Source organism: Anopheles moucheti, chromosome 3, assembly GCF_943734755.1.
Source record: "Anopheles moucheti chromosome 3, idAnoMoucSN_F20_07, whole genome shotgun sequence".
Taxonomy (NCBI): domain Eukaryota; kingdom Metazoa; phylum Arthropoda; class Insecta; order Diptera; family Culicidae; genus Anopheles; species Anopheles moucheti.
Window position 1 is genome coordinate 61610792 of NC_069141.1, and position 12176 is coordinate 61622967.

At 45.1% G+C, this 12176-nt stretch overlaps 1 protein-coding gene across 1 annotated transcript in view; it reads right to left on the bottom strand.

Annotated features, from left to right (window-relative positions):
- Nucleotides 1-12176, bottom strand: part of LOC128304307 (nuclear hormone receptor FTZ-F1-like) — a 111102-nt gene that overhangs the window by 17861 nt on the left and 81065 nt on the right. The window contains exons 4-5 of the mRNA XM_053041478.1: nucleotides 1080-1327; nucleotides 636-997 (exon numbers count right to left, since the gene is read on the bottom strand). Of these exons, the coding sequence (XP_052897438.1) occupies nucleotides 636-997; nucleotides 1080-1327 (610 nt within the window). The remainder of the gene's footprint in view (nucleotides 1-635; nucleotides 998-1079; nucleotides 1328-12176) is intronic.

Sequence of the window (12176 nt, forward strand, 5' to 3'; positions counted from 1 at the left end):
CATGTTGCACAATTTTTGTCACATGTGTGTGTATGTGTGATTTTTTTCATCATTCGAATCCAGATTTTGGGAGGGTATGGGGGTCGGTTAGGGTTTGGGAAGGAGGAAAGGAAGAGATGAAAGGATGGAGAAATGGGGAGAGAAACAAAGGAGAGAGAGAAAAACTATTAATTAATGCTGTTAAACCATTAATATAATTTCATATAAGATAAAATGTTTCATTAGTGTGAAGGTGTATAAAGGTAACAATTTTAAACGAGAAAGAGGATATGAAATTTTGTAAAACACTAGTAAATAAATTTGCAATTAAGAAGACTAAAATGAAACAAAAAAGTTATCAACAGAGACCAAAATAAGTGCTCAGTTTCAACAAGAACAACACAAAATGAGGTTAAAAGAAATGAATAAAAATAAAAATAAAGGATTGAAGTAATCTGTTACTTAATAAAAATTTGTGTGAAAATGCAAGTGCCACTGCAGGACAAACGTTGCCCTCTTTTCTACTTTGACGCATTTTATCCCTGAGGGCTCTCAGGACCAAATTGGTGGTGATAAAACACACGACGATCGTTATCCGGCAGATGTCAGACAGGTTAATGGTTAGTACCAAGTGAGGGAAGCAAAATGACACTAGCCTTAGGGTGTCGGCCGGATTGCCGGAGTCGGCCGTGCTGGTGGGATTCGAGTCGAAGCTAAACGCCTTCGGACTGAGCGAATGGGGCGAGGCGGTCGTCGAGTTGGCGCTCATCCACAGCTTCGAGTCGGACAGCGGATTCTGGATGCTGGTGGCGCTGGAGTTGGAACTGCCGGTGCCGGCACCGGATCCGTTATTACCACCGCCGCCCCCGCCACCACCGCCGCCTCCACCGCCGCCGCCACCACCGTTGCCGCCGACTCCGCTGCTACTGAGCGATATCGTCGTCTGCGGATTAACCTGTCCGAGGGCGATCGCAATCGGGCTGGGCGAACTATCGGGCGATGACGTTAAGGATGAGACCTGGGCAGAATGAGAGAGACAGATAATAGCGTGTTGGTGTATGTTCTACTCAGTCATAATCGAAGCGTCGCAAAACCCGTACCTGTGGTATCTGAATTTCCTGTTTGATGTGCATGCTCGAGTACGGTTGGTGATAGTCGAGACCCTGCAACTGTGGCGACACACCATCCGAACCGAGCGTACCGATGCCGACACCACCACCGATCGAACCCCGCAGGGCCTGGAGGGCGAGCTGTCGTTGGCGCATGATCTGCAGCTTTCGCGCCCGATCCCGTTTATACATGGGGCCGAATTTGTTCCGTCCACCGCGCATCCTATCGGCTCGCACGGCTGAATGGAGTGGTAGGAGAGTTGCGTGAAGAAGAAAAGAACATTAGTTAGATGGGGCTCTGCTATAGGACTAAGATAAGATGAGATAAGTACGGCTGGTGTAGTATCGAGAGTTCATGAAGTAGTTGCGTTAGATATTGTTGATCGCAAATTGTAACAGTTCTCGTTGTTGAAGTAGGTCATATAGGGATGGAACAAAACAAAAACACCCCTATTGGCTAACGGCATTAGGACTCCTCCCTGCTACGCTGTGAAAGGTGATCTTTCTTCCCGAGCTTTGCTCCATATTCCTGGAAGCATGTGGGCCCATTTTTTTGGTCCCAACGTTTACTTCGTCCAGTGTTCTACCTGACGACCTGTTTGATTTTTAAAAGAAACGCATCGTACAAGGGACGCGCTCGCTTCCAAAAGTCGCAAACTGTGACGATGCAACCGCTACCGTTACCTTCCCGGAATGTTGTTTCTCTGATGCACGGGAGGTAGCAGACCCATCACACACCTTAAGATCACATTTCTAGTGTAGAACCTGTGTCCTGTTGTGGAGCCCTCCTTTTTGGTTCGTCTTCTTAGACCGTTCGACCAAACCTCGGTGACGGATTTTATTTTTTTTCATGAATTTCTACTCCATCCTCGTCTTAAGGGCTTATTAAATGGTCCCTTTTAAGCTTCTTTTTCCTGTGCTAACATTTTGCTGCTTCTAAAATTATAAGGATTTTACTGTTCTCACGATCTAGCGCGATGCAGTTCGGGCTTTTTGTGGCAATTCACAAAAACAAAACAGGACACAGCCGCCAATCGGACGCCAGTGACCGTTATGAGAAGGAAAGATCGTATCAAAGCGTTCGGAGTAAGGAACGCCTTTAAGGGCGTTGTCGGACTTTTGATAAAGACGTGTTGTCTAGTTGCGGTAGACGATTAAACTATATGTCTTTACCGCTTTATAACAATACGTCGATTACGCAACTAGCCACCAAAGGCAGGTGACGAATTCGTACTGTACAACGGCAGCCGCTCCACGACACGCCACGCATTGGAACGCGATTAACGCCTTTAATGACACCCGGAACGCGCACTCATTTTCGGCAAAGAAATGAAGGAAAAAAAGTAGGACACTCACTGAAAACAAACCGAGGAAGAAAAAAAGGGAACAAAAATTAACACACAAGCTGTAACCGATCGACGTGTCTGTGGTCCATTAATTCGACTTCCTTTCCCCCCGATCGTTTCCGATCGCTCTTCTTGGGTTGCACCATTTCTTTCCGTCTTCTTGGTGAAATTAATTTTTCGAAACTACCAATTAGCCTCCCATCAAAACACGCCAGTTATCACCACACACTCGCGCACGGTAACGTTTTTCGTGCATTCGGTATGCTGCAAGCGACCGGTGCAGCATGTTCTTTGCGAGCGCTTTGCGCAAAATTTGCTTCCGGGCAGCACTGTTAGTGGACGGTTTTGGATGCTTTCAGCAAAAAAAAAAAAGGTACATATTTACGCTTCTCTTAACCGTTACCCCGTTTTGTTTGACAAAAATTGTGCGCTTATTGTTTTTATCAACATGTTTTGCCGTTTACAATGGCGTGAGTGTGCTCTGGTACGATAGGAAGCCATTCCATTCCGATCGGAACCGTTATAGAGCTCCGTTTGCTGTTTTGTTTAAACACACCCATTGCTATTAGTTCGCCCGAAAGGTTAAAACACAGTTATATGTACACGGAACTGTGTGAAAAAGGTGAGTATGTCAGCGTATTTATTTGGTTTCAGCCCGGTTTTGTAAATTCCTACCGTGTGTCTACCCGGTTTGTTATTCATTTAATCGGTCGGAAAGAAAGCAGACGGTGGTGTGTCTAAATTCTTAACGCCGCTTAAAGTGTGTTGGGTCGAACGAGAGCGAAAGTGGAAATTTGCTTGCGCAAGCTGCAGTACCGGTGCCGGTTGTATGTTTTTAAAACAATGACCTAATTTTGGTGATATTTTTTCACTATATGCACTATGGAGAATCGATATCATAAGATAGGACATTGAATTTTGAATCATTAACGCTAGATCGAACAAGCATTTTAAGCGTTTTTCATTGATGGTTACTTTGTAAAGAATTTTTTGAGACTTGAAACATGTTTCAATGTTTTATTTTTGTTAAAGTTCTTACTATTAAAAAGATTAAAGTGGAATAGTTTAATATAAGAACAATTATTTGATGTTAAATATTTTACAGGCCTGACCGTTCTTCTTGAATACATTTTTTTATTAAGTTATAATACACGTAAGTCAATATTTATTTATTTCTTTATATTTCCATGTTGACGGCTTTCGAAGTGAGTCAATATGCGAAATATATTTTTATCGTGTCTAGAATTGTTTTGAAACTAATTTTTAAAAATATTTAACAAACAAAAATGAAAGTATAAAAATATTTCTCTGACACCAGGTAAAGTAGATACCTTTATCAGCTATAAAAAGCAACTGCATTTCGCCAAATTATTATCACTGAACTCAAGTATTCAAGATGGAAATATTCTCTAAGTTCCCCTAAGATTGGAAAGTCCCTAAGTTCTTGATCTTGAGTAAAACATTTCTACGATAATCTTCATATCAAGCTATTAATAAGATCTCTCTAACCTTTCTCTTCCGACGTATTGCTAGAAGAAGTTCTAAAGGCATGTGATGTACTCCGTGACATGTGACACAGTTTCGGAATTGCCTGCGCCAAAACTCATAATTACGTTCTTCCCCCCCCCAATGAACCAACGAACCCCCGCCTCGGGATGAGCATTCTTCAAACGCGAAACCTTCCCCTTCATTGCTTTGTGAAATATCCTTCGTCCGGTGGATGCACTGTACGGTGGCCCAGTTGTTTGCCAACCCGTGACGAATTTCGTTGCATCCCGCCGCGATGCCACACGTAACGGGTCTTCCGAAATCATTAATTTTTACGCTGCAAAAGTATTCCGACCGACCAAAACAACAACAAAAAACCGAAAACGAAACGACCCCATCACGCTTCCATCACGGGACGGTGCGGCGTTAGGGATGGATGATCTTTTATGCGCGCATCCCGACATGACTGCAAGGAACCAATCCGGGTGGGTGTTTATCGGCCCGGAACCGAAATGGAACCGTGGTGCGAACGAAGTGCGGTACTTGTTGCAATATGCACTTGGGCCGCAAAAAAAAAAGGCAGAACAGAACGCACCAAAAACAAAACAACAACAGCGTACAGTGCGAATGTCGCTGCATGTTGCAGCATAAGTTCCCCAATGTCCCTCCCCTTCTCCTTCCTGGAGGTCCTCTGGGAGGTTTTTTGCTTTCACGCTTCAGGTCTTCCCGGCTGTACGTTTCGGTTCAGCGCGTGCTAATTTGTGCCTCCCAATTTTTGTGCTTCCCGAAACATCCCGAAAATGGAGGCATCTCGCCGGCACAGGAAATGAAGGTATAAATGCGAACGGAGCGGAGAAAGTTTCTCCAAAACCAAACCCAAAACGTCATCATCATTCCAGCCAGACATACGAAGGCTATTTATACTAGCCTTAAAATGGATGTTGGCGAGAATGGAGTTGACTAGAAGGAGGGGCAAATCGGGGGGGAGGGTTGTTTTCCGGTTGTTTTTTTATGTTTGGCAATAAAAAAACCGGCACCACAAAATTGCACTGTAAAACTGCACCATTATCTTCCATGCAGTTCTTATGCAATGAAGGAAAAAAAGGCACACACCGGCAGACACGGTTAGTCATAATAGAACGATCTTGCATGTCTTGTTGGGTACGATAAAATGCAATGGGAAATAAATTATAGAAAAAAACAAGAGAGACACACCAACCCCACGGTGAAGCGAAGAGAAACGGAGAGAACGCGAGAGTAACGCTATGGTTTTTTCGTTACGATTTCTATTTTGCAAGCAAAGTAATGCATTCTGCTCAATTCGTTTGGCCGGCTTCGAGTGCCAGTTTTCGTCATCGTCGTGCGATGCTTTTTACACGGACGTACCACACATGAACCGCCGCCGCCGTCTGTTTTGGCTACAATGAGCCCTTTCCCTTAGCCCGTGACGGTTATTGTTTATGAGCGGGAGTGCAAAATGACCCACTCGGCTCACGAGTGAAAAGGCACGACTTGAAATAAATATGACCCACCCGTAAACAATGACCAGCCGGGGCTGTTCGCCGGCGCACAAACGGGCACTCGCCGTGCAATTGTTTGCCCATCGGTTCCCAGCTCCCGGGTCCGTCCGGCTTAACCGTGCTTAAATCTTAACACCGGCCCAGCTTCAGTTTAAAGCCTCACCCGTTGTGCTGTAACACGTAATTGAATTAGCCCACAGCGTGGTCTTAAAATCGCCACAACGCCCGAAGAACGCAGCAGCAGAAAAAAAAAACGTGTCCAATTTGGTGGTGTGTTCCCAGCGAGTGGTTCTTTTGTTGCGACGTTAAGATACGTACTAGGGGACAGGCGGCGTGCTTTATTACACAGCGAATGCAATCCCACATTTGCCGGGGACGGAATTGACAAGACCCACTGGGATTACTCCGTTTCGTTGCTGTATGCGTCCACCGGACCCGCGACACCGCCCGAGAAGAGTTTGTTCTACGAAAGCACGAAAGAAAGAAGGGTGCCCGGGCTGGGTGCTGAATTGATTTGCTGGTGGATGAATTGCAGCACCAAGCGATGGATATGTGTGTTAACCCTAATCGAACGCAGCAGTTGCATTAGTTTACGACGACAAAAGCCTAATGGAACGGGGCCGTTCATTAACGGCCTAAAAGCTCGGGCTAAAAGCATAAACATTCATTGCGGTAGTGTTGTGGCGGCATTAATTGTTCACTCGCACATAAAATGTTGCACGCAAGAGAAATGAGTGCGTGCGCTAATGCAAATGCATAAATTGTGAATAATAAAGTCAAGCCACTCATGGCGGGGTAGAATTAAATAATTTAAAATGTAAATGATTTTTTTTAGAACAAAAAAAACAATCGTTACTTTATTCCTGTTGTTAAAATATTTAATAAATAAGCATTTAAATCGTGCTATAAAAAACTATTCAAAATAATTCGCCAGATCATGCGTCAACCAGCTGGAAGTTTGCATCTTATCCGGTGCATAGACTACCGCACAACTGCAATCCGGTCTCGACTAGCCGACTGCATAACACTGTAGAAAAATTTCACTTTCATTACCATCCTCCCGACGGGTGGCCCGCGCTAACACTGGAGCTATAGAGCAAGCTATCCCAGCGCAAAGCAGAAGAGGGGATAATAGAGAGAAAGCCCACCCATTCCTGCGCCCCCATCCAACACCGCCACGAAACCAGCAGCGAAAAGCGAAACCGGCCGCGAAAGGAAAACTAACGATGATTAATAGTTAACTCTATTACTTCATACACTCCGCTCCAGCATTTCGCCCATCCGCAGCAACTTAAGCAGCCGTCTCTACCTCTCTACCAGAGAGGAGAAAAAAAAAGAGTCCAATGTCAGAGAGGCCACCGCAAAAACTTCCAGCCGTCACGATTTTCCGCCCCTTCCGAAGCCCAATGCCAGCGCCCGCCGGGAGAACGGGATTTGGAGTTGGCGGTCGCACACTGGGACTATTACCGTACCGGGCGGCCTGGGTAATAGAAGAGAAATTGCGTGGCCCTCGCGCACTGGAACTGGGCCAATGTCAAGGCGGCCCGGGTTGGTTGCTGCTGGGTCTGATGGTAATAGTTGCGGTGGTTGTGGTGCACTGGAGATGTCTTGGGAATTTTCTCGCTCGTCACACGCCATGCTGCGATGGATGCTGCGAGCTGCTCTTGGCGATGGGAAACCACTCCAGGGATGGGAAATATAATTAGGTGTTATTTATTTTGTATCTGGCGTGGATGGACGTTATTAGGTTTCTAAAGCGGTTTATGGCGCTCCGTTATACAACGCGGAAGGAGTAGCTTTGAGACAGACGATATTAAGGGTTGATTTATGGAGGGAAAACATATGGAGACGATTGTTAACTCAATAACAGTGTGTTTCATGTATTTAAGGAGTTCAAACGAAATGACCGTACAACAAAGTCAATAGCCAGCTCCTGCCTCATTATGCCGACAAATAGATAAATATTTGACACAAGCATAATAGATAAATAGCATACAACCTATTCAAATATTGTTTGCCAAATTTTTGGCAAGTTGTTTACATTTACAAATCCGTTTCGTTGCTGTACAAATTTGTGCGATCGTTTCAATGCAATAACGCTTTGCCTATTTCATGAACACATGCTTTTTATTTATTTATCATTTCACCACATACGATTGTAGGTCTCTCGGCATCTTGATCATTCGATCAACCAGTTCCCTCTTTCGCTTGCCCACTATCGTCGCGTGTCGCGCTGCATCCCTGCCTACGCCATACGCGACACAGCATGTTTCGCAATTCCCATCGACGACATACTCACTAAGCTTTACGCCTCGAGCTAGGGGGAGGGTTGGACAGCTAGACACGATCGAGCTCGCTAACCACTGACACACAAGCAAACACGCGCACGCAATGCAAACTCGCACGAGAGTACAGCAGAATGGGCAGCAGCATGTGACCGATAAAAGGCGTACTATGGCTGGGTCGTCGAGAAACAGTTGCTCTAGCCCTCTCTCGCTCTTTTTAACGATTACATTTCGATGTTACGGAGTTCCTACGGGAAACTCCACATCCACTCAATGTCATCTAATGCACTTGTGCTGCATTTTCAGTGTGAGTGTCGCGCGATGCTGACGTAACAGAAAAAAAGCGTCATGCAACAGGTTGGGGATACATAGGAGAGATTTATATTATCTTTATGCTCATGGTGTTTAAGGTGAATGAAAATGAACATTAAAAACGCACTCTTTAACTTTCAATAAAATAATATTGTTAAGTCTTGTACTTGACTGCTCACCATGAAACTGGTTTGAAAATTTGTTAATCTAAAGTGACGAAAATTAGGCATCATACAACAATCTCCAACACAAACATTGGAAACCAATCGCTACGGGGAAGCTCCTAATGAAAGCCACACGCGAGCTATGCCGAATTTGGGTCAAGGTGGATGAAATCAATACCGTCTGTTTCTTTTTTCTGTGTTGCTGTTGTTTCATTTCTTGCCGTTTGAGGTATTATTTGTTCGCGTTGTTTCTCACCCAACCGGCTGAGTGGGGTCTATCGCACACCCCAATAGCCTCCGGACCATGATACTATGGTTGTAGCAGCATTCCGACATCCCAACCCGCCCACCCGTCTTGCACATCACGCCTGCTCATTCACGACAATCACTATTATCGGCATGACATTTTCGAACTCCACCGAGTTTTCTAAGATGGTGGCCACGCAAAGCTATGGAGAGTGCTTTTGTTTGGTGTCGAAAATTGGTGTCTGTTGTGTGCGATATTCACTTCATTTCTTCAAAGTTTGAGGTTTTTTATTTTGACAAAAAAAAAATTCAATTGGAAAACAAATAAATTGATACATTATTCCGTCATCCAGCAGCAAGAAGAGAAGTTTGAGAAGAATTACACCGCAATAGTAGAAACTGTTTCCAAACATCATAATTTCTCGCAATAACAACACCGGCGATCACCGGCAGGCAAATATCGAAACCCTGCTTCGCACGATTGTGAATTTGAGTTCATTCCATCGATTCTTCTCGTGTCTGAAATCTTTTAATGGCCAAGAGAGCAATTGAGAACTTCTTCTAAAAAATGTTCCAACAACCATTGCACAATTACCACAATTTCGGAACGGTGGCGCTTTCGTAGCATTGCGCCAATCGCCGGGGCACACCGGTCGGGCGATCAATTCGCATTGACGATTGATTTGACCAATTCCACCACCGGAGTCGGAGTCGTGCGTGAATAATTTCCTCACCCCGGATCAGGTTAATCGGGTTGCCGCTCAATACCGACTGCGCCGACGGAGAAAAACTTGGAGCTGCGAGAAAAACTTGCTACCAAAATGGGTGGCTGCACACTGCAAACCCCTGCAGTGCCATTTCCCAATTTGTCGATTAAACATCGCCAACGAATTGGCTTCGCGTGAAGCGTTATTGATGTACGATGAAGCTGTCCGTAATGATGATGAGCTTTCGAGGTGAGATGAGACATTTGGCTGGAGTTGAGGGTCGAAATTAATTTGGTCCCACAGAGCGAAAGAGAGAGGAAAACAGAAAGAGAAAGAGAGAAGAAGAGAGTTTCCATTTCGTTTCAAAAATCTTCAATTATTGCAACAAAACCATCAGCCAAACATCCGTTGAGCAAGATCGATCGACCGTTTGATCGTAGACGAAATTGAGAAGAGCAGCAATGCTGGAAAACTGTGCAAACGCTAGTCAAAGCCTCAAAGTCAAACAAAACGTTCGGCTTATGTAATCGGATGAACCGCCGTTCGCTAAGCGACTGGGGCGGGGGGGGGGGGGGGGGACCACCATTTCAGTAGCCGCGCCAGCGACTCGGTTCACACACGCATTCACTCACATCCACGCGCGAGTGGAGCGCGAGGGGCTCACCTGGGTTCGCGCCCTTCCAAAACGGCAGCGCTCAACATTGGGTTCGCCTAATGTCATTAGCAAATGACACACACCGTCACCGAACGTGACCGATGCCGATTACGATGGTGCCGCGTTTACTGAATCAACAAACATACCAATGCGGGGCGTTTATTATCATTGTTTTGGGTTGGGGGAACTTGATGGATGCTAGAGAGCCTTTCCGGAGCTATCGATAGATACATACCGAAATTAAGTAGCAAATAGTTCGAGTTTGAATTTAGTTCACGCGAATAGAAATTTGTTTTGCAAAAATTTGTCTTTCAACCTACTATTTGTGGAAGATTCCAATGAGACACACACGAACGAAAGTAGGAGCTTGTGATCGACAACGAACTTGCTAAGTGACGCGATCGGTAAAAAGCAAACATATGCAACGGTGCACCGCAGTAATTGCAAAACTGCAATCCATCAACCGGCACACGCTCGCGTGAAGGTGACACATACACACGATGGATCTTCTTCTCACCTACAAAAGACCCACTCTCGCACCCCTTTCACCCCATTTTTAACAACTCCAACAACCCGCCAAGAGAGCAAACGCATTGTGCAATGGTGTGGATCGTTACTTCGCACCCGTTTGCGATTTTGTGAACACGCGGGGCCACCCTCTTTGCCACGCTCATTAAAAAAGCATCGAAGAAGCATAACGAAAGTAAGGGGCCGGCAAAAAAAAGGGCTAAGGGCCCGCTGTTGACAGACCACCACCCTCTCCCCTTGCGTGGTCGGAATCCACAAGTTCCGCGTGGTGCACTTTCGTACGCAACTGCACCGGGTTAAATATTGTATAATGGTACCGAAAGATCGAAGATCGGTAATGCATCGGCTGCGAGCAGCCGGATGGCTGTCAATTATTGCTTCAGATGCGGCGAATGTGAGCACATATTTTCACACTTCGGCGCATTGCTAATGCGCGTCCTCGTTCGGATGAAGCGGAACGCCGCGAATGAAGATGTTAAGTTGACTTGGAACGAAAGGTAAAAACCCATTGAGATGAATCATATATTGCCTTTAGTGTGCGAGGGCACAGTATTTCAATATTGTTAACTGGAGCTTCGTGTGGATAAGACACAAAACATACAGTCATAATGATTGTAATATGAAAATGAGAATAATGAAATAATGCGATCATTGCATTTTTCCATATCGATCGTACAGTGCGCGAAAGCTGATGGAGCAGCCTGGTAGTTTGTACTAATGATGGTTTTTTTAATAAAAATTAAATAAACCCCAAATTAGCGTTTTATCGTAATTTCGGTTAAGGTATAATTAAAACTTAAAACTTTGAACTTCGCAGGCGCACGACAAAAACAACCAAACCGATTCATTAAGTTCACCGCACGCGCTACACCTCGCTGTTCACCTGTCACGCCGTTTAAATATCTTCGAAAAATGATCCATGGAAAATTACGGGACAAAACAACCGCTTCAATAACAAACCAAAACAACACCACCCAAACCGCGTCCACCTTCATCCTCTCTCGCCATTAGCCCTTTTGTTCGCAGTTCGAAACAACAACACAAAACATGCGAATAAACAACCAAGCCCGGCTCCTCGATGGCGCACAGTGGCAGAGAGACAAAATTAAAAAAGGGAAGAAAAAAAAAGCAAAACACACTCCCCCCGCAATACACACAACACAACACATCCGAGTGAGTGTGAGCGTAGAACGCGCAAAAACTGGCACAAACGCTAATCTTATCACCTAATAACGCTACGCAATGTAAACAAAATCAAGTCGCGCACATTACACTGTGCGATGGGGCAATGGGGCCAAATCATGGGGCCACGGGGCATGAATGGCATTCGCATACGTACCGCGGTTGCTCTAGATTTGGGTCTGTGGTTCTCACGCCCTCCCCCGATAACGTCACGCGGGGAAAGGGGGGAAGGAGTTACAAGAGGAGATTAACTTTATTCTAAGAGCAAGCACGCACCGACACACTCTGAACAGTTGTTTTCTTGACAGTTCTAATCAGATGAGAGAAACATATGGAACGAGCTTCCAAACATTTGTTGTTAGTTAGCAGTTGCAGTTTAGGAGTCTCATTCGGAATGCATGACCTAAATCGTGCCTTTTCCATCGTGACACCTTTTTATTTTATCACACCCCGATACGTAACCATTACTAATTAGCTTGACAGCCATGCTTGACAGTCCTTTTTCATTTTGGCTTCACCTCTTTAATGCACTTTTCGCGGGTGGTGTAAAAAGAGTCATCATAATGCCCCAATATTTTTCAACCCTCCTGAAGAAAACCCCTTCTGCACCGGTGAAGCTATAAAAAGATTGTTTGTCCCGCTACCAATGATAACC